Source organism: Excalfactoria chinensis, chromosome 15 (assembly GCF_039878825.1).
Source record: "Excalfactoria chinensis isolate bCotChi1 chromosome 15, bCotChi1.hap2, whole genome shotgun sequence".
Taxonomy (NCBI): Eukaryota; Metazoa; Chordata; class Aves; order Galliformes; family Phasianidae; genus Excalfactoria; species Excalfactoria chinensis.
Genome location: NC_092839.1, coordinates 2,268,767 through 2,291,311, shown reverse-complemented (window position 1 = coordinate 2,291,311; position 22,545 = coordinate 2,268,767). Strand labels below are relative to the sequence as shown.

General features: G+C 45.9%; 1 protein-coding gene across 3 annotated transcripts in view; it reads left to right on the top strand.

The window, feature by feature from the left end:
- TOX2 (TOX high mobility group box family member 2) overlaps positions 1-22,545 on the top strand; it is a 108,128-nt gene that overhangs the window by 51,675 nt on the left and 33,908 nt on the right. For all 3 annotated transcript variants that reach the window (XM_072350117.1, XM_072350116.1, XM_072350115.1), the window contains one exon: positions 8,080-8,325. In XM_072350117.1, the coding sequence (XP_072206218.1) occupies positions 8,080-8,325 (246 nt within the window). The remainder of the gene's footprint in view (positions 1-8,079; positions 8,326-22,545) is intronic.

Here is a 22,545-nt window from a genome sequence, read left to right as displayed (position 1 = left end):
AACATCATTTCCTTGTCAGTTTGACTTGGGGCCTCAAGTGGAACTGGGGAAGCACGTGGGTCCAAAGTTGAAGCGTGCTGGTGGTGAGCGATGCTTTGGGCAGCACAGGTCCCAGCCCCAGCCCATGTTAGGTACCATGTTAGGTAACAGAAATTTAGCAAATGGAATGGGGCTGTGCAACCAGCTCCCAAAGGAGAAAACTTGCTACAGAGCACCCATCCAAAATGCAGTGCAAAGTCAGTTTTAAACTCAATGGAAAAACAAAATGAAAGCCAAAAGGGGATAAGCAGGGTACGGAATAAAGTTTCCTTCCTGCTCTGAGTCCTTGCTCGACTCAAGCTGGGTTGAATTAATTTCTTAGAGTGCTTTTTGCTAATTCTTCCCCATATGCACTCCATTACTGTTTGCAGGCTGCCTTATCTCTTGACCTGCTTACAGTGCATTATACATCATTATGTAATGTACCCTTGGCTCGATGCAGAATACCAAATCCAGCCAGCCCAACAATGAGTTTCTGTGAAGTGCACTGATCTTATTATGCAAGTTCAGTATGCCATGAGACAAAAAAAAGCAATTATGTAAAGTCTGTACTCCTCAAATAATTCCCAGAAACGCATAATATTCTTGAGTAGAATATTATCATATTCCTTGTATTGACTAACAGCAAAGAGCCCAGGAAAGCAAAGCAAAGGGTTTGCATTTGTCCTATCTGGTCAATCTAATTTTAGATCCCTATTGGCTCCTCTCTGCCCGAATGTGCAGTCCCTAAAGAATATGTTTTAAAATGAAGCTTTATAAACAATTGTGAGACAGATGACAGAGGGTGTGCATTGCTGACATGGAACAGAGCTTGCACATCTCCGAGCTTCCCCTGGAACTCTGCCACGTTTATTTTGAAAGACTTGGGGAAAGAACAGCTACAAAACTGTACTGCGGTATCTACCCATGCTCAGAGCAGATACTGCAGTTAGATATTGCTGCAGGTGAAAAAGAGCAGCTGTGCATCAAATATGCCTTCGAGTCCTGCTAATGAAGACACAACAAAGGGGTTGTAGCTCCAGCTATTTGCCAATATTTGCATGAGCCAATAGTGAGTGCTCCTGGGCAGACTTGGAGCTGTGTATCCCAGGTGTTTAGAAGGGGAAGGTCTGTGCCTGTAGGAATGTGGTGTTGCCTTCAGTGGTGGAGGTGGGAGTTTAAAGGCAGCATTTCCATGTGGGTCCCATTGTGGCTGGGGATAGCACAGGGAGGGGAAGCACAGGCTGGACATACTCTGCTCCATGAAAATGGCATTCAGAGACACAGTAACAACAAACCTGCAAAGCAGGAGCTTGGGGCATGTTCTGTAAGGAGCATGCAGAGCTTTCTGCTGCTGGATATTGACTTCCAGAACTTAATGTAATAGGAATACAGGGAGGTGGAAAGTTAGTAAAAACAGAAGAGAGAGGTGAGAGTGGGCGGTGAGTTGTTCTGGTCTCTGAGGGGCTTCAAGAAACATTCACCAGAGGTTTGCTTATCTCCTCCAAAATGCTTGCTGCTATAGGCTGGTTTTTCAGCCAGCTAACCTGACCGGCTGAACTGCTGATCTGCTGCCTTAGGCAGGCCTTGAGTTCTTGGGAGCACAATACATGGTGATGTGTCTCCATTCCTCCCCCCAAGTGGTCCCAGAAGTGTTTCTCCCTGGTGCCATGGGGTGGCTGTGGGGCAGATCTACTGGCACCCACATTGGCCCAGGTGGGGAACCCTCCCTGTGCTCCCTTCCATGGCAATAAGTGCAGAACGCCAGGTAATGAAGGAAGGAAAGGCTGAGAGCTGGGGTGGATTACATTGTTCTTCCACTTAATTCCTGGGGGTAACTTCTTCCAAAACTCATTTCTGTCTTTGTCTCTGGGGAATTAGAGGTCTCTCTCTTCCCTCAGAAGGATAAGTGTACCATTACTAATCCTTTATACACCGCTGAATGCTGCACTGCTGCTCCCATGCATGTCTATCTGCCTTTATGGTAACTGTAACCTTTTCTTGAACCAGAGATTTTCCTGAACAAGAGCCCTTTGGGATCTCTGTGGGCTTTCTTGGATATATTTTTAATAAACACAATAATTTGACTGCAGTCCCATTACCTATCCCCTGTTTGTTCTATGGGATAGTCATTTCCATGCCTACGAAAGCACTAACTCATAGGGCAATCAGAGGAAGAATGACAACCAGGACAAAATCGGTGTGTGCTGTGATAAGCCAGTCCATCTTCAGCATCATGTGCCGCTGTGTTATGTATTGCCTGTAAATAACGGCCTCGAGAAGATATTAAATCTTTAGGAAAAATCAAGTCTTAATTGTAACTATATTTTTGTTTTCCATTTTGGTTTATATACAGTATATGACTTTTGCAGAGACATTTTTATTCCAGGAAAATGACAGGCCAACAAGAAGCCATAATTGCACTGATTTTTAGAAGTGCCTGCATTACTACAGATCTGATGTACCGCAAGACATGAATCAGAAAAATTCTATTAAAAAATCTCTTGAATGGCTGACACAGGAGTATTATCCACCATGATTAATTTGACTTGGTCATTACGAACACAGACAAGTCTGACAAAATTGCATTTCATTCCCCACTGAATTCATAAAATCACTATACACATAATAAGAAGTTATAGTTGTGTGCTATCCACTATTCTTGACAGGATTCCAGTCCTGGATAAGACACTGATTAAAAAAAAGAGAGGGAAGTGGGGGGAGAGGGACTTGGGAGCCTTTTTAAAAACCTACATTATGGCTGATTTCTTTTGCTCTAAATTGTTTGCAGAACTCCATTATTTTTAGCTCTTTTTTTTTTTTGTTGTTTGAAGTGGTGATGCAGGTCAACCACAGCTCAGGTGATGTAAAAAATGAGTGTATGCTGTGAATACTCATGGCCAGTTCCCTGCATTTTCCATCCTGCTTAGCAACGTGGCACCCCATCGTGGCAATCCCTTCACCCAAGTAGCCGCTAGACAAGGAGATCCAAAGTTTGCAGGGCAAAAGTGAATGTTTAGGACTCTGGTGTCTCCTTTCCATGCACATTTGGATTTTGAAACTTGTCCGAAGGGCTTCTTTTGCACTGTCAAATTTGGTTTAAACCATTCAGAAGGGATTGATTGAAATCCCATCCCGTGGGATCTGTGTCTACAGCACTGGGGACAAAGGGCAGGTAGGATGAAGAAGTATATCTCTAGCTCCATTCCAGGACACTGATGTCCAGCAGCACTGTGGTGGAGGCTGTCTGTCTGCTAGGGTTCACCGTAGCATGCAGAATGTGTATCAAAGCAACAATAGGAGGAAATGAGGAGAAACTTGGGGAACGTTAAAGAGTTTGATTGATTGCTCTTTGGTTGAACCAACATTCGTTAGGGATTTAAATCCCACACTGCAGGAAGGAAAGGAGCACAGAGGTCTCAGCAGGCAGGTAGAACCCAGTTTGCTGCTGGTGGTGGGGCTGCCTGCCATCCTGCTGGGCTCCTGGCATGTCTGCATGCTACTGGAGGTTGTGCACGCACTTTCAATGCACGTTTACTTTTGTGCAAGGACTCATTTTTCCTTTTTCAACCCTATTCCCTCAGTCAAAAACCTGAGCATGTGAAAATTAATGTTAAAAGGGGCTGGGAGAACATCGAAGGCAATTTGTAGACTGCATGTGGCTGGCTGTTAATAAATACTTCTTTACAGTATCCCTCCAACTCTACCCAAGTAATTCATTGGCCCCGCTATTCACAGGAAGGATCTCCACGTGCAGAGATGAGGCAAATCAATTTCCATTGCTAAGCCCCAGAGTTGCTGATGCAGAAAATCAGCACTGCTTCACATCTTGGCACGGGGCTTTGGAAGGCACAGGTGGGAGTGCTGCCCTCGGCAGCCCCATGGTGTGCACCGTGCTGTGGTCCTTGCTGGCACTGGAGTGTTTCTTTAGGGTTTGCAACATTCAGGTGCCTTCCACCTTCTCCTGCCACCTGAACCAACCTTGCTGCCCCTGTGGCTACAGCATTCTGTGCTCTCCATGCATAGAGGAGCACAAGCTTTGTTGGTGTCTGTCACGGTAGCCTTTGGTCGCACTTGTTCACAAATAGCAATGTTTTATTCACTCTGCAGACTTCTCAGCCTGCTCTTCATCCAACCCTATGTAATGTCTGAAATACCTAGGGGGTCACGTTCCTACAGCAATAAGCTCTCGTGTTAGCTGCAGGAAAAGCTTCGTTAGCAGGTAAGGGGTGGGAGAGTCCATGGTGTTTTGTTTCATCTGGATGATTAGGGTGCGATGAATCACATCAGTCGACATATTTCCTTTGTACCTTACTGGGAATACATTTTCTTTCTTAGGCTTGCGTTTACTGTTGAGTGTTATTTGACAGGGCAAATATTTACCTGCAATAATGCTGCGAATTTCTATCCTTTTCACTGTGAATAATATTTCTCTGAATCAGGGCTTGGCTGCAACTTCTGGATCCTTGTGGATAATCACATGGAGCACGACTCAGGGAAGAATTGGGGTCACTGGATGTTTGCCATGCTTCTGAGGAGAGTGGTTCCCAGGTCCTTGGTCAAGTCATGTCTTCTATGATTAATAGCAATGAGCAGGGGAGAAGTGGTGCTGGCCAGCTGTAGAGTGTTTTTTAAAGAAAGACAGTATTTCCCTCCTCGTCCAAGAAGGAAAAGGCAGGAGAAAGCTAAAGGCTTAATTTGTGGATGTGTGCAAGGCTTGTAGCTCCTTCAAGCTACCTGCATGGTGGGTTCTTGGTGTCATTCACAATAAGGCAGTGATTATGACTTTGGCTGGCTCCCATTCAGCTCTTTGAGATTTGAGTAGTGTTCAGATACCTGGATATCCCTTAGTCTCAGGCAGCTGGATGCAGGAGCTGCGTGGTCACAGTGCAGAGGTGGGCAGACGGACCCTAAATGGCCCAGTAATAGGCTGTTCCCCAAACCTTCCTCCTGTCTGCAGCACGCTGATGGGAGCAGAGCAAAGTACAGTTGTCTGTCCCAAGAGGCCTCAAAGCAGAGTCAGGGGAGGTTCAGATAGATTAGGAAAGCTTTCTACTTTAAAAGAGCAGTGATGCTGTAGCCCAGATGCACAGGTGGGGCAGTCACTGTCCTTGGAGGTGTTCAAGAAGAGGGTAGATGTGGCGCTGAGGGACGTGGTCAGTGGGCATGGTGGGCTGGGATGGGGTTGGACTGGATGATTTTAGACATTCTTTCCAACCTTAATGGTTGTATGATTCTATTTCCAGTTTGCTCATTGCCAGCTGCTGACATTCTAGGGTGAGGGCTACTTGCTTCTCTCCTTGGCCCATACAGTTTTCAGATATAGCTTAAGGATGTTTGGAAAAGATGTCTGCAGCTTGATACCCTTTTAGTTCAGATCCTTGTCTATGGACATATGGAAGAACATTCAATTTTAGTGTTAAAATTCAGGCATCCCATCATGGGACACTGGAGACAAGCAGAAGAACCGGCTTTATCCCTGCAAAGCTCTCGCTTCATCTCTATTTCCGCACAGGTCACTATCGGCCGCAGTGTTCCTCCCTGCAAGCCTCATGTGGGCTGCCTGTGGATCCTGTGAGGGGTTTTTGGGTGCCAGGGACAGTGCCTTAGTATGTCTACTTCTGCCAGAAAACATCAGGGGTTGTGAGCAGCCAGAGCTCTGCTGAGGTTGCTGTGTTTGCTGGGCCTGGAGCAGAGCAGGCCGAAGGGAAGCACCCATGGCGGCTGCAGCTCCTCACAGGGAACAGAGGGCAGAGCTGAGCTGGAGAGGCCTGGCACGGGGAGGTTTGTTGTTTCAGCTGATGTCAGCGTTTTAATTCGAAAGGGAATAATGTGTCATCACAACAACTGTCATCTGTTTGAGAGCAGAAAATCCTAGATCTCCCTCGCTCGCTGTGCAGTCCGCAACGGGCGGCCTTTCAGCAGGGCAAGCTTCCCCGCGCCTGGTTTGGGATTCCTGGTGGGAGGAAAGGGTTTAGGCCAGCTCGCTAATCTAATTTGTAATGTATCCTTATAACGTATAATTGGCTGTTTAATTCAATTCAAATTAACATAAGAATAGAAAACAGAATCCACCACGCAACCCGGGCGGTGGTGGGAAGGGGCATGGGGTGTTGCTGGCAGGAGATTGGGGATGATGGCTTTTGTGCGTGCGATGTGAGCCCACCTTCATAGGCATGGATACATCCCCCTGGCCATGCCAACAGTGTGCCACAATAAAGCCCCCCCGCCCCCCCCTTCCCACCCTGACTCCCTTCCCTATCTCTCTTGCCATCTATTTAAAACACATATAGAATAACGGCGGCCTGTTTTGGAAAATCCTTCTCTGCAGTGTGGTGTAAAAGCTGGCAGGCACCGAGGCTGATTACGTTGATTGGATATTGTCTAATCTGATTTTGATTGTGTACGGCTTTGATTGTGATTCCGATAGGTCTGCACAATACTGTAGCTCTTTCGGAGGGCTGTGTGAGTTACACAAGGCTTTTTTCTCCCAGGCTGAATAGCATAGAGTAAAGAACGTGCAGGGGGAGCGGGGGCAAAACCACCTCAAAGCCCTTCCGTGAGCTGCTTTGCGGCAGCACAAGCAACTGGTAGTTTTGAAGAGAGCTTTAGGAAACTTTGAGTGGGTTTTACATAATTTAGTTAAGCGCAGAAAAGCCACTCGCTTATATACCTGATACCAAAATAAACCAGTTGGAGGAACAAGTTTGCTGTGCAATGATTTATTTAAATCCCTTTCCATAAAGCGCAGAGTGAAATCCTCTTAAATAGCTGGAGACGAATTTATGTACCTCGAAGAGTGTAGCTCAAATGAAAACTTAACTGCTAGACGTATTAAATGGGATCTGTCTGCTTTTGTGTGCAGCCTCTCATCCCCCTACCTTGCCAGCACAATACCACTACTAGACAGAACCTGACTGGAAAAACAACTGGGCTTGAATTTCCCCTGAACAATAACTGTTGATACGGAGCTAGCTCAGCCTGGTCTCCTTCTTATATTTCTGGTGTACTCGTGTTTCCCCAAAGCAAGTAGGAATTTCAGTAATTGGGTGGGACGTGCAGCATATGTGCTCTGCTCTGTTTTTGTGATGGGATGAGAGGAGACAAGAGGTGGATTTCCCCTTAGCCGCCTCTCCTACTGGATTCTCTGAGCTCTGATTAGAAAATGTATATGTTTTTTAATTTCATTTCATTTTATTAAGGGTTTTCTCCCTGCAGTCTGGGGGTGATGAAGAGCGTGAACCCAAGTGTGAGCTCTGGGGCAATGGATTAATAAAGCCTGAAATGTTCAACTAGTTTTGCACACGCCTGGGGTTTTGCTCTTAAATCGAGTATTAAGTCCAAATCCAACCATGAAGCTAGGTGATCTGAGAAATTCAGCTTAAAATCCATGTGTGTAATACTATGGCTAATCAGAATTTCATATGCTATAATAATAAGTGAAACAGTAGATCTTTAGAATAAGCCTCCTCTGCCAGAGACTGCCTCCGTAATTAATAGTGTTGGATAGGTTTACGCTTACATTATGAAGCAAATATGTTCTTGTCTGATATAAAAGCAGTTACACAGGTGTAATAATATATATATGTTTTTCATACAAATTGGAATGCTTAATTTTACACAAATCAGCAGAAAACATGGGAAACAAAAGAAGCAGCATCTCTGTACATTCACAGGGAGTGTTGGTACGGAGATGAAGGCATGCTAATCCAAACCAGATTTGTATGAGAATATAAGGAAGGACAGACCTCATTGTGGGGCACCATCAGGCTTTCTTTCTTCAGAGGAGCTTATAAACTGGTAAAGGGTTGCAGCAGGAATGAGAGGGGCAGTGAGCAGTGTTCCAGGAGCACTGGTGGCTTTCAAGAACCTGCGGATTCCTGCAGTTGATGATGCAGTGCTTATTACCTGGTTCCTACTTGGTTATGACCAGCTGATGGCCAGGGCTGCAGCCAACTTTTCTGTTAACATGAAAACATTTTCACTGGGAAATGCAATCACTTTTATTTGCTGAAGCAACAAGGCGGTGATGCATTGTGAAATGTCTTTTTCGCTTTTTAGACATATAATAGTCAGAATGAGAATAACGAAGACTACGAAATCCCACCCATCACACCTCCCAACCTCCCCGACCCTTCACTCCTGCACTTGGTGGACCACGAAGCTGGATATCACTCCCTGTGCCACAGCCTGCCTCCAAACAGCCTGATACCCGCGTACCCCTACCAGAACATGGACCTGCCAGCCATCATGGTCTCCAACATGCTGAGTCAGGATGGGCATCTCCTCTCCAGCCAGCTACCCACGGTCAGTGACTTCCCCCTCTTTTCATCTTTCATTTAAGCCATTTCTGTACATCATGCCATGATCCGATTGAGATGTTGTACATTTAATGAGCTGTTGGGATGGGGATTGAGCCTCCTGCTTGCCACCCCGTGCCCTGCTGCAGGAGTGGCTCAGTGGCATTGGCAGGAGGAGCACGGCTGCCCCATGGAGGGAGAGTTTTCCTCTTGATTTCCAGGAGAACAAGATCCCTGCTTGCTCTTGCAAGCTCAAGTTGCCTTTTGGCTCACACGGTGGTAAGGTGATACCTTGCAAAGTTTCAAATGATGCTTCTATAGGAATAAATAACGCAGGGATAATGAAGTGAAGTCAGCTCTGGGAAGGAACTTTGGGGCTAATTAGGCCTTAAGACGCTTCTGCAGCAGCAGCATTGAGGAAAGGTGTTCTCTTGTTTTTTGGCTGTGGTATTGAATTAACACTGGAGCTGTGTAATAATATTTTCCTCTTTAGCTCATTTAGCTCTATGGTTAGTTTTCTACATTGTTTCTCTCTAAGATCATTGATTTTCATGGGTGCTGTTGGAAGGCATCAATATCAAACAGAGTTAATTTTACTTTATTAGCATTGCCTGCAAGCCTGCAACTGCTCTAGCTAGACAGCATTTGGTGTCGATTGCTTGAGTAGATAATGGTCTGAAAGACAGTGATATTTAAATATTTAAATGGGATATTATCTCTTAGTCTAGGAAAATCCCAAGGCTTTCTAAAGTCCTGGTGCATCTCCAAGTTGTGTGGTTAGTGTGTTCAAGAAAAACATCATCTTCTGCCTATCAATATTGAACACGAGCGTATTCCTATGAAATTAAATATTACTTAGGTCTCTGTGTTAGCTTTTAGGTTCGCAGGTGATTAAAACATTCATTTCTGAGACAAAAAGAGTCAATTTCGGATGAAATATTTTCCCCTAGTTTAATTTAAAGCGCAACCCTTTTTCCTGACCCCTATTTTCATAACACAATAATTTTATCCTGTGTTGATTGTCTCATTTTTGAGAGGTGATATTGCACTTATAAATCACTTTCTAAAATACCTAAAGAAACAAGAATAGTGGGATTTATTAAACAGCTTCTGTACGTCTGAAATAATTTATTTTGGAGTAGTCCTTGGGAAATGTTCTCTTTCTTATTTTATGGTACTGTTTTACAAATGCAGCGTGGTGACAATAAATCAGGGCTGAACCGGAGAAGATAAGAAGGGGGCTTAGTGGGCTGTAAACATACAATAGAGAGATTAAGATTTGTTTGCCCCTTACCACTAAAATAAAAAATCCAGTGAACCCTGAATTTTCCAGCCAATAGTGAATTGAAAGTGCTTAGTTTTGAGTGGAAACCTCCGGAGCTGCAATACGTCTTCAAAGGTCCCAGCAGTAAAGGAAGTAGATCAGGGTGCGAATGGTGTTGCAATGTCAAGTTGAAATTAAATCCTGCCTTCCCCTCCCACCGAAGCCTTTTTTTCCATGCTGTCAGGCCTGAGCTACAGGAACAGCTCCCAACCCTATTTTTTCCTGCCCAGCTGTGGTTTTGGATGCCCACACTGAGTTCCCCTCACTCCAGTATACCTCCTCTGTGGCACGTGTTCCATAATTACCATGGGGAGCAAGGCATGTGCATGATGGAGTAATTAAATATAAGAAACAGAGCAGATTTTTAAGCCTGTGTCACTGACACCACCTGACCGCATCCCACTGAGCCTCAGCTCTCTGGGTGAGACACCATGAAGATGCTTCAGGCCTTGCTGCCTGTCACTGTGCCATGTGTGACCTTCTCCAAACCCACCCATTCATCACATTCAGGTGGGCGCTGCAGCAGCAGCAAAGGGTCTGATATAGGGATTATAAAATCATAGAATCACAGAATAGCCTGGGTTGAAGAGGACCACAGTGATCATCTGGTTTTAACCCCGCTGCTATGTGCAGGGTCGCCAACCACCAGACCAGGCTGCCCAGAGCCACATCCAGCCTGGCCTTGAATGCCTGCAGGGATGGAGCATCCACAAAAAAAGGAAGGGATTTATCTGCTTGCTCTTCCAAAAAGAGTAGATTTATTGTGATGCAGGCAGTGATGGGAAACACAACTGGAGTTCTGCAGAGGCAGCGTATGGAAGTTTGTCTGTGCTCCAGGGCAGGTGTTGCATTGTACTCTGTACCGCGTTTTGCACACACAGCTATTTCCTGCCTCAGCTGCCATGTCTTGTGGTTGGGATGCAGTAAAAAATACGGTGAGCGAGTCAAGGTCAAGTGTTTGGATGTGGGTAAGGCTTCTCCAAATAGCAGCTAAAAGTTTGGTGTTTTGCAGAAGGCAACCTTGTGCCAAATCTCAGCCTGCTGGAAAGGCATGAGTGAGGACTCACTGAGCACAGTAGGGATGGATTATTTCCTCTGCAGCTCACAGGTGAAAAATATACCTGCAGGCTGGTCTGTCCCATGTGTCATTTCCTTGTCCCGGGATGTCCCAGCATTGTCCATACATTGAGTTAAGCCTCTCAGTGCCTCTGCAAAGGAGGCAATTGTTCCCATTATGCAGGTGAAGACCTAAATCAGAGCAGATTTAAAGCAGCTGCAGGAAATCCCACAATAGGCTGAGAGCTGGATAGTGAAGGTGAAGCCTTGGGGAAGGCATGTTATAGTTGTGTTGGGCAAAAGAAAGAGTTGGAAAATTCTTAACAGGACAGGTTATTCTCCCTTGCCATCTATTTATTATTATTATTATTATTATTATTATTATTATTATTATTGTTTGCTATGAAGGGAGGAGGATGGTTGGAGGGAAAGTAAATAGGAGAGATGTGATTTTCACAGAGAAATGGTGAATACTTAGGAAAATGAAAGAGGAAAAAAGACCTGTTTTTCAAGTAAATAGAGTGACTTTGCTCACTCTGAGCATCCTCTCAGCTTTTTGGTGTCGACAGGTGGCTACTGAGCCCTCATAGGGGTCCAGTGGGGACCTGTTGGATGTCAGTGAGAGCTGGGAAGCACCGTGCATTGCTGGGGATAGGCAGCAAGGCGGGGTGCTGCTGCGGGAAGGAGCTGCTGTGAATAAATGAGATTTCAGAAGGGATTTGGCAGAACATATTTGACAGAAAGAAAGGGTGATCAAGGTCAGAGCCCATGAATCTCCAGCACAGTGCAAACATTTTTCCATAAATATTAGATAGCGGCGTGTCTCTGCTCATCAGGTGGGATGGTGCCCAGTCCTGGGTGCTGCACCCTTCTCTGCTGGGTGGAACTATGGCACAGCTGTGTGTTTTTTGCTGGTGGAAACGTCATTTTGGACACTCCAAGTGGCAGCTGTTAGGGAGCAAGCATTGACTTTGCCATCAGTATGAGAGTTTGATTGGAGGACCTGGCAACTATCCGTGCATCTCCACTCTGTGGTGCTTCTTTATCATGGGAGATCTACTTGACTTTCTTTCTTGACATTTGCACTGGATGTAGTTATGAATAAGCTACCCCAAATCAGCCTCCTTCATTGTTTAGCTCTTCTGGAGGCAAATGCTGTCCAATGGTCCCTCTCTTCACCTTGCTGGGAAGAGAAGGAGAGATGAAGAGGTTGGAAAGAAACTATCCCTTGAGCTCTGGGTGATGAATTTTTTCTGCTATCAGCAAGCTGGTGCATCAGCTTGAGTGAAAAAAAGAAGAAGAAAAAAAATAGAAAAAGACTCCAGAAATATCCTGGAAATGTTTCATTTCAGTTTGAGCAAAACCAGATCATCTGAAAAATGTTCAAAATCATCAGTGTTGGGAAGCATGTTCGTGGCATAAAAGATGTCAGATTTCTGGTTAGGTCTGGAACCTCTATGCACTGGGTTACTGGCTTTAATTATTGTTTCCTAGGGGTTCCTTCCAGGGAGGAGAGGTTAAGGGCAGGAAGAATCAGAGCAACAAGGATGAATGCAACTTCAGGTAGCTTGGCTTTGGAAAGCAGACAGCTGTAATGTAGCACTACGGGGCTTTTCTGTGGAATTGAAAGAAAGGGGGAAAAAAAAGAAAGAAAAAAGAACACAAAACCAAGAAAAAATTCAGCTGTGACACACCTACCTGGCTCCCTGTGAGAAATGGAGATGAAAAGCAGCCACCTCTCCAGAGTAGGGTTGTGTGCCTGTCTGGGCCATGGGGGTGGCGTAGGTCTCTGAGGACAAACATCTCACTGGTCACCAGCAGAAGACCCTGAGCGAGGTGGTGGATTCAGCATCCCAGGAGGCTTTCAAGAAGAGGTTGGCAGTGGCAGTGAGTGGCATAGCTTGATGAGCATGGTGGTGATGGGTTGATGGATGGACTTGGGGATCTTAGTGGTGGTCTATCCAACATTAATGATTCAGCAGCTCTATAGCCTGCTCCAGCACTGGTTCCGGCATGCAAGCAGCTGGCAAGAGCATCTCCCCAGCTGGTGCTATGGGTTTCTTTTCACCTCCCATCCTTCCCATCTTTTCAACTGGAGCCCAAGTCACAAGAGGGCAGGAGCATCTCTGTTTGTCTGAGTAGCTCCAGTATGGAACATGAAGAGGGCACTGGGCTGGATACGCACAGCGCTGCAGCTCCGTAGGTGATAGAGATGTTCCAGCAGGCAATGCTGCTTACATGGTGTTGGCAAATACTTCCAGTGCATAAATATTGCAAGAATTTTAAATCACTGCCTGGTGAAATAAGTTATTAAGAAACAACTCTGGTTCCAGCAGTGTCCTGAGCATGGGCTGGCACCATGTCACCACGTCACCAGGAGCAAAGGGTTAGCAGATCCCTGTGCACTCCCATGGTGTGTGCTTCAGGTTTTGACTCATTTGCCTTCCTGCTTACTAACGGTTCACTATTAAAAGCTGAACTCCAAACACGAGCCCTTGGTGGAAAATAGCAATAACACAGCCGTACGTGAAGGGCTCTTTGTATTAAACAGAGCCCTGTTTGCAATTCCCTGCTAGTGTTTTTCTCAGAGGCAATAAATGAAAGAAATATGTCTTTTTAAATTTTATAAAACTCAGAAAAATGGTTTTAAACAGCTTTTCTTCACCTCCTATAATTATTTATTTTCAAACAGTCCTTCAGGGTAATGTTCCGTTTTCTTATTTCACACTCCTTTTTCTCATAAATGAACCATCACTTCAATAAATCATTATGAAAACAGAGACTAACACAAACCCTGAAAGGTTGAAAGATTTATGTAACACATTTATGTTTTCCATTTTCTCATTCTGGTACTCCACTGCTAAAGCTAAGCTAATAAAAGCTGCTATTAATATTTCTTGTTGCCTAGCAACCGCAGAGAGGGAGTAATAGCTTTAGCTAGAAAAATAGATGACCGATAAGGAAAAATTCAATTCTTTTATTATCTCAAGGGAAAATGGGCTTTTACTGGAACATTATGATGTACGAGTGCAAAGTTGAATACAAAGGATATTTTTTCAGTTGTTTTTCTATTTTTAATGAACGTTATTTTACCTTCACAAACTTGTTTAAGGCGTTTGCCCCACCTACTTGCGAGCTTAATTTAGCTACACCCACACATGCTGCTGGCTCTGATGTCTGCTGGCATTTCATATGAAAGCCCCTTCCCTCCATGCACGCCCCTCCCCCCCACCCCACCCCCCTTCTCAGCCCTATCACTTGTAACATTTTGCTCCAGGTCAGAACCAGGCAGACAAGATTCCCAATCAAAGAGCAAATTGTTTGTGTATTTAAGAGCAGGAAGGGGCACGGTCTGATAGTTACTTGGGGAAGTTCTGGCAGCTGTGGCTGAGCCCTGTGTGTTTGCAGAGAGCAAACGTGGCTGTTTCTGGCTACGTGTGGTGCTGGGTGCAGAGCTGGTGCTGCAGCCAGAAGTGTGTGTCTTTATGGGGACATAGCTCCTCCTCTATGGGAGAACTTTCATGGGGCTTCTCATCATCTTGAACACCAGCCTGAGCTCTTTGCTTGCAGCTGCTGCAGCTGCATCATGATCCAGGCCAGGTGGAGCAGGAGAGCTCCAAGTGACAGTGGTTGCACCAGGTCCTAGCTGTGTTGGTGCTCAGACAGCAGCAGGGCTGGGCCTGCAGTGAGCATGATAAACTGAGCTGCTTCTGGGATGCTTGTGTGGTTACACTCTATCTAGATTTCTTCTTCCCCATCCATCCTTCCTGTCATAGGTAAGAGTCATTGCTACACACTCGTGTCCATCCTTTTCCTTCTGTCCCATAACCAGGGGATGCAGGAAAGTGTTCAGGTGTGCTTCTACCCACAGCAGGAAGAGGCTCACAGAGTGTGTGTGTGTGTGTGCCTGCAGCAATGCCTCTTCTCTCCTTTGCTTTTGTTCTGCACACTGTTATCCCATCTCCTCCTGCTCATCACTTGACCAGAGCTGGTCTGATCCCAGTGTGCTGTAACAGCTGTGGTTATAGAATCATAGAATCAGAGAATGGCTTGGGTTGGAATGGACCTCAAAGATGTATCAACCCCCTGCCACAGGCAGGGCTGCCACCCTCTAAATCAGATCAAGCTGGCAGTGCCTCTGCACCACATGGGGAGCCTTTTCCCCATCCCATAGCAACACGCTCTTCTCACCTTTCCCCTCTGCCCTCAGGCTGCTCAGTACCATTGGCAGCCTCATCACTTGGAGTCACCGCATCAGCCACGATATCCCCATGAGAGCATTGTCCCCAGGCCTAGTGGCAATCCTCCTGCTCCCCCCACGTCGCACACTGCTGGCTATTAAGCAGTTGCAAAACAATTTGCTTTGCTTTTACGGCCATTTAAAATGTTACCGATTTTTAAATGCAAACTTCTCAGGAACAACCATCAGCGCTGTAAACACGCAGCTTGTGCAACACCACCGAGGAGGCTCGTTGTGAACAGCATGCGTATTAGTAGTGTAATTAAAATATCAATTACGCTGTGCTGACAGGTTGCCAAATAACTGGCTTTTGCGCACCGTAAACTTAATCACTCCTCAATCCACTCGCAAGACCCGCTGCAATCTTGGTACCAAACCAGCACAACATAAAAACAAGCATTTGCTAAAGCGCCGCTACGATATTACTTTGCGTAATGGTGCTGCACTCCATCGCTGGTATCATGTTCTGAAAATTATCTTTTAATGTACAATTTGTATTGCTGAGAAATGTCACTTACGTCGCAGAACGTCTCGGTGACATAAAACCCCAGATTTATTCCTGTCATTTTTTGTTGTTGTCTCCTCCGCCACGTTGATATTAAGAAGTCTACGTGGTGTGTGCCGTGCTCGTGTCAGTTCTGAAATTTGGGGTTTCATAAAAGACAGTGGTATAAATAAAACATGATCTAAATTAAAAAATATAGCGGAAAATAAAAGCTGCCAGTTGCAGTCACGGATAAAATAATACAGCTTGAAGGGGGTTTTGAGAACAATACCAAATAACTGGAAGTGTGCGGAGTAAATATGCTAAAGAGGTGGGATGGGCCTGTTTTAAGAACTGGTTCTGATGTTAAAATGTGTTCATCTCTGCATACACAAACATGCAGATGGGTTCCCATCGCTCAGCCTGGTTTTAACCCTTTGGATTTGGGTTGTCTGCTTCCCACTGATGACATTTTCCCCCTGGATCTGGAAATTCAGAAGAATGTTTCTTAGGAGTCTGGGCCGTGGCTCTAGGAAAAGTGTGCTTGAACGTGGCCAATTTCCACCTCCCCTTGGAGGATCTCTCACCTTGGTCCCAAGAGCCAGGGATGTGCTTGGAGCCCCATGGACTCTGCTGTGCTTGGGGACCATCTCTTCCCTCTCCTGTGGCGTGCTTGAATCGTATCTGCCATCTCCTTCCTTCCTACTTGAAAAAGAATAGGAAATGATGTAAAAAGTAAAGATCAGAAAAAAATACACAGGCTGAACAGTCAGAATATGTCAGATTTACCTTTATCCACGCAAACTTATGCCGGACATTGCAAAGCATCGTACCTTTATTTGCAGTGTGAGATAAACTGTATCCAATCATCTCTGCGTAAATATTGGTCTTTGGTGTAAAGCTTTCAGGACCTGTTTGGACCCTTTTGGGAACAAGAAGTAAAATCAGAGCTGTATCTTTCCAGGGGCTCGCTGCTAAGCAAGCCCTGTGTTTGGTTACACTGATTTGGTTGTCCCCATTTGTTTTCACTAATTGAGTTGCACTGATTTTTTGCACATGAGCTAATGGCAAAGGATATATAAGAACTTGTTGTTTGGGCCATGCCCAGGAGGCTGTGGTGATTTCCAGCAGTGACAGTCATCCAGACACAACTGTGCACCCTGTCCTGCATTGTGCCCCATCACTTGTAGCAACATGGGGATGTAAATCTAAGCCAAGATTGACTGCCACCTGTTTGGCTTGGTAGCAATGGCATGACCCAGGGATGTGGCCTTGCCAAAGTGGCATGGCTAGCTCTATCCCAGCGGGTGCTTTGCCCATATTCACCCTGCCTGCTGCCCTTTCAGTGCTGTGCTTTGCAATGTGCAAAAGACACTGCCTTTTTCATGTTCCTATATGCATCTCTAACCCACTTCCCTGTGCAACATGAAGTCACTCTGAAGTGCATCACAAAGCTGAGAGAAGAATGATTCCTGCCAGCTTTAACCAGCAGCACTTTGGCTGCAGGACAAACCACGCTGTCAGTTATCCCAGCAAACTAGCACGTCTGTCAGCTCCTTGCATCCCATTCGGAACATTTTGATCAATGTTGCAGCCTCTTTTTAATTACCCTTATCCCTCAGATCCATCATATTTATCTCCTGGCTGTCATTTGCCTCCTCTTTACTTGTTACCAGGTTGCATTAGCCTGCTCTGGCAATTACTCATTGTCTCGGATCTTCCTTGTCAAAAGAGAGGATCCGTGCCCCTTTGAGGAGCATTCTCATTCCAAGCTGTGCTATACTAAGTGGCTCTCAGCACCTTTCCAGAAGTTCCATTCACAAACAAACCAGCCCGTTTTGGAGGCTGCTGAGCTGCACACCTGGGGCAGGAGAGCACAGAAAGATGGAAATTTCCACAGCTTTTGTTTCAGACAGAGAAGTTACAGTGACTATTCACTGCTGTAGGTGTGTACACGTTGAGTATGTCTGTTGTATTATTAAAATGGGAGCCATTTTTAGAGGCAAGTAACAGAAAGTGCTTACGATAAAAATAATAGGCTGGAACTGGCTTTGTTGTGCAACAAGATCAAAGAGCCCCACCAGCCACGTGGTTCAGCTCAAGGGAAGGGAGAGGGTTTGTAATTGGTGGTAAGATTTCCTCTGCTGTGTATGGCAGTCCCAGCCTTGTAGAAGGAGTTCTCTGCACCTGTAAGGTTTGCAGTGATGGTGGAGAACAAGTAAGAAAAATGGGAATCTCGAACCTGATTTCCCATCCTCCGTCCTGATCCTCAGCCAATGGGGTGGGTGTGAATCTGGATGGGTCCAGAAGACGCAGAGGGCTGAACTCTGAAAATCGCATCTCCTGGCACCCTTCCCATCTGCTTTGCTGCAGCTGAAACAGTTCCCAACCCCACAGCCCAGGGAAAATCTAAGTTACCATTTAAATAAAGAATAGTGCTGGAGAACTGCCTCTGCGAAGAGGTGTGGGATGCAGTGTCAAGAGAAATTATAATGATTGCTACAGATGCAGCTTGTCACAGAAAGAGAAAAATGTTCCTGCAACTGATGCATGGCAGCGAGCCAGTTGGTAATGTTATATGTCCGAGTGTTTCACTTTGGCTCTGCTGGCTGGAAAGCATTCCATAATGCTCTGCCTGGTGGTTCGATTCGTCTCTCAGCTCTGCAGAATCCCATTACGAACCCTCTTTTTACACCGTGGAAATTGTTTGGTCTCTCCGACCGGCCGCGCGATGGAAGGAGTGTATTGCTGCAATTCCTCAACATCCATGGAAATTGTCGGTGTTATACTTCACACTTATCTCCTTGCAGTGGGCATTTCTCATTATAGATCGAGATGTCCTGTAAGCAGCACGAGGCAGCTGTAAACATCGGGGGATGCTGCAGTGCATGGAGTGGCTGCTCTGTGCAGTGGCAGAGGCAAAAGTGGGTGGATTTGGGGTGAATTGAGGTGTCGCAGCAAGAAAAGGGAATAGCAAAGAGTGACTGGCCTTATCCTGGATGGTTTCTGTAGAGGAGGAGCATGTTTTGCCCAGCTCACCCTGTATGTTATCATTGTCTGGATGAAAGGGAAAAGAAGGAACTCTTAGGGATCCTTGTGCACCTTGGTCTGTGGGAAGCTCCCAAAGCTGGATGGAATTGGCCCATGTCTGTTCTGGGCCAGAGGTAACACTTAACTACTACTGATTTGTTGTAAACTGTTGATAAAACTGACGGCTGAAGAAGTGCTAACTGCTTTCCTTTCCTTGGAGCACCATCAGGCAGCTCTGTGTTGCTTCCTCTGCATCCAAAGCCTTGGTTCTCTATCCCAACAGTGTGGGGATGGAGACTTCGGCATGTTCCCAAATTAAACCTCCGAGGTCCGTCCCACTGCTCTCTTCCCGCACACACTAGTGCCAGCCCATGAGGACGCACCAGCTTCTGCCAGCCATCTCCTAAAGGTGCACATTTAGGTTTGCATGTGCAGAAGCAGTCTCTCTGCAGGAGCTGAGCTCCAGCTATGAGCACAGCATGGATGTCGTGTTCTTAACACAAAGCATCCATCTGCCAGCACTGGCCCACCTGCTGTATCACAGAGGTCTTCTGCCCAGTCCTGCACACAGCTCCAAGTTCCTCACAGGTTGGGCTCTTTCATGGCTTGTTTCCAGTTCTGTATCAGCTTTCTGTGTCTGTCCTAGAGGCTCTCTGATTATTTCAGCCTGTGTTTTTTAGCAACTGACTGCAGACAGCTGGCCATCTGGTTAGCATTAAGCTGAGGGAAGAGGCTGCGCTCTTACCTGCAGGGAAATCACTTTTCCTTTCAAAATGAGTTCTCTGACTTCATGTTCATCTTGAGCTAAACTGAAGACATCCAGTTTGGGAGAGAGGGAAGCAGGGGTGAAAGCAAGATAGATAGGATACATTCCTTTCCCAGCTGATGACTTGCAAAATCCAAGGGCTTGCTCTGATTTCTCTGTCTTGGTAGACATGGTGGGATGGAAAGTCCCTGCCCTACCCCCAGAGATGGAGCAAGGCCATGGTCAGCACCACAGCCAACCATGGTGGTTTAGGTCTATTGCTAGCATTGGCCAAGTTCTCTCAGCTGGAAAATCCATTCCTTTTTAAGGTCACATTTCATTATGGGTTTCGTACTCCTGGAGGTTACTGCTGCCTCAGTGGCTGCCCATTGCCCAGCCAAATTCAGCCTCTCTGTGATGGGCAGTGAATGCTTACAGTGGTAGATACTTTACAGCATTTATGGAGCATCTAAGCACGACTTACCCTAGAGATGAATTCCCAACAGTGGAGCCCAGATAGGATGGAAAAGATTTTTTAATCCTTTTACAAATGACCGAACTGGTGAAGTACTGGCTGTGCTGGAACCCGTACAGATTGTGTCAGGGAATTTGTAAGGCAGATTACAGACATCTCTGTCCCATGCAGGGCACAGCAGATTTGGAACTTCCTTCTTTTGTAATTTAGCATCTGTGGTTCTGCCATGCTGTTTTACAAGGCAGAAATCCAATTCCTGAAGGGATAGAAGCCAAAGTTCAGCACGGAGTATTATGCCCTGATGAGGGTGTTGTATTAATGCCAAGTGGAAGAGCAATATCACTGCTGATTTATGGGATGTGTGCATGTGTGGCTAAGCAGCATGGTTCTGTAAACATTTCCTCTGCTATCCTAGAGAATATTTATTTTGTAGTTTAGACCTGTATGGTCAGGCTGGCTGAGGAAGGTATTTTGTGTAGAGCTGGACAAGGGGGATTTTTAGGATGTATTTTTACTCTGGCTTCTCACAGTCCCAGAGGGGAAATGTGACCTAACAAAACTTCTCTGCTGTGAATCCCCGCAGAATTAAGAGGCAGAAAACCTGGATCTGCTGGGATCACACAGAGCTGCACATCCAGGCCTCATCCTGCAAGGAATGGCTTGCGTGAACCTTTCTGGCATGTGTTAACATCTTCAGGTTTGCACAGATAAACAACTGCCTACAGAAATCCTGCCTTTTGCTTTTGTGCTTTGGGACAAAAATCCATCCAGGACTACACTGAAGTCCCTTTGAAAGTTTGGATTTCATGATCCGTAATGAGTGAGTGAAGCTAGAATTCTCCTGAGTGACAGTTTGCCTCATTCCCTTTTGCTTTGCCTTCTCAGTGAAGTAGAAAAGCCGTACACAGTACGGTGAATTTAGTTCAGCCAACAGCAGCTCAGCCATGCTGATTTAATGGAGCCATTCACTGGGAAGCTCTGCATTTCTCTGGGAGTGGGAGAACCCATGAATTTCATGTGGATTTTCACTCTTGCCCATGAATGGTCAAAGGATTTGGTTATCACGACCAGATTTTTGCTCTCGTGTCCTCAGTGTGATGCAGCACTCCCATCAGCTGTCATTGTAGATGTGGAAGCAGAGGAATCATAGTAGAGTCCTTGCAGTGGTTTTAAATCATGTCCCGTTGTATTCCATGTTTGTAGTGTTTGCTTTGTATGGGAAGTTGTCCATAGGATGACAAGAAAGAGGTGAGTAGCCAGTAGCATCTTAATACCCCTTTGATCACTTGGCACACTTAGATTCCATGTGCACCACAAATAATAATAACCAGACTTCAGTTGGAGCTTCCATTTAGGGTTCACGGAGGAAAAATTAGATGAATAACTACAGTTATTGCTGTGGTAAGATGGCTCGTTTGTAGTACGTATTCTACTGTAATTTAAAAAGCATGGATCATTAAAATCAATACGTATTGCAACCAGACTTCATGAGCTCCATTCTCACTCTCACAAAGACGTGTCAGTCTTGTCAAGAGCTGAGAACCGAAGTGATGGGAAACAGCATTAGCTCAAGGAAGGCTGGGTTTAATATTTCCTCAGATAAGCCTTTTTCTAGCATCTTTCTGGGTAGAAGTGCAAGTATTTAACATGAGCAGAGCAGACTTCTCAGCCTCTCCAAACTGATTGTGACGTAGGGCAGCCAGCAGTGCCATGAAACAGGTGAGACATGAGCATGTCTTGTTTATGAGCTTACGATCAGCTTCTGAGAAATAAGCTTGGTTTATAGCCCCAGGCTGGAGCTGGGAGCACATCTGGTGGCACTGCCAGGACGAGCTGGAGTTCAGGGCTTCCATCCAGGGGCTCCTTCATGGCTTGACTCCCTGAGCCCCTTCCTTTGGGGCCAGGGCTGTGAATGTTTTCTGTTTTGGAGCAGTGGGAACCCGACCCTGCATCTTGGTGCAGGGGATCTGACAAGGGTGTTAGGAAAAGTCTTTTAGAGACAGTGGTTTATAGAGTCCTTTGGAAAAAGAAATGCATGTATGTGAAAAAAAACAGGTTTTCTATCTGAAGCCATCAATGCGGTTGCCAAGTGCTGGATAGTGCTAGCATTGAGTCATGAGCATAAAAACTACTAAGCAATGAGCCTGGCCACCTCGTTAAAAACACTGCAAATGTAGAAAGTGCCAACTTGAAAAAGCCAGCTTTGTGGGGTGGTTGATAGTCAGGTAGGAGCTGCCCTCCTGGACTAAAGCAAGCACCTGGCTGGCTATGGCCCAGAAGAGGCAGAGAGGCTTTTCTGCAGTGTGACTCAATGGACTTGTCTGAGCCTTGGGATAGAATGAGCATTCTGTGGTGTTCTGAGGAGAGCTGGACACTGAGCTCAGGTGCACTAGTCCACATGCTAGGTGCCTCCAATTACACAGATTTTTCCAGCTATTTAGCAAAGAGGGCCAGAAGCACATTGCAAGCTGCCAGGGAGTTAGCAGATGTCATCACTGGTGTGAACAGGTCCAAGTGCAGCCATGGAGGAGGAAGGGATGTCTTGCACTTTGCATCAGTCTCAGGGACTTGGATCTTCAAATGAGATGTTTGTACTGCCCTGTGAGGCTGGAATCTGCAGGAGCAAAGGGCTCACCAGGAGCCATCTCGCTGGGTGTGCTGCACCAGCATCCCATGCGGACCTGAGGGCTTTGGGGAGAAGCAGTTCCCAGCTGAATGAAACCAAGAGCAACTTCTAGAGGTGTAAATACAGATTGCAGAGCTCACCTGGGCTTGGAACTACAGCCCTTCCCACAGGCAGAACAGGATCCAGGAACACAAAGGGAGTGAGTGAGGCTGAGTCACGCACTGACATCACAGCAGCACAGGGCTGG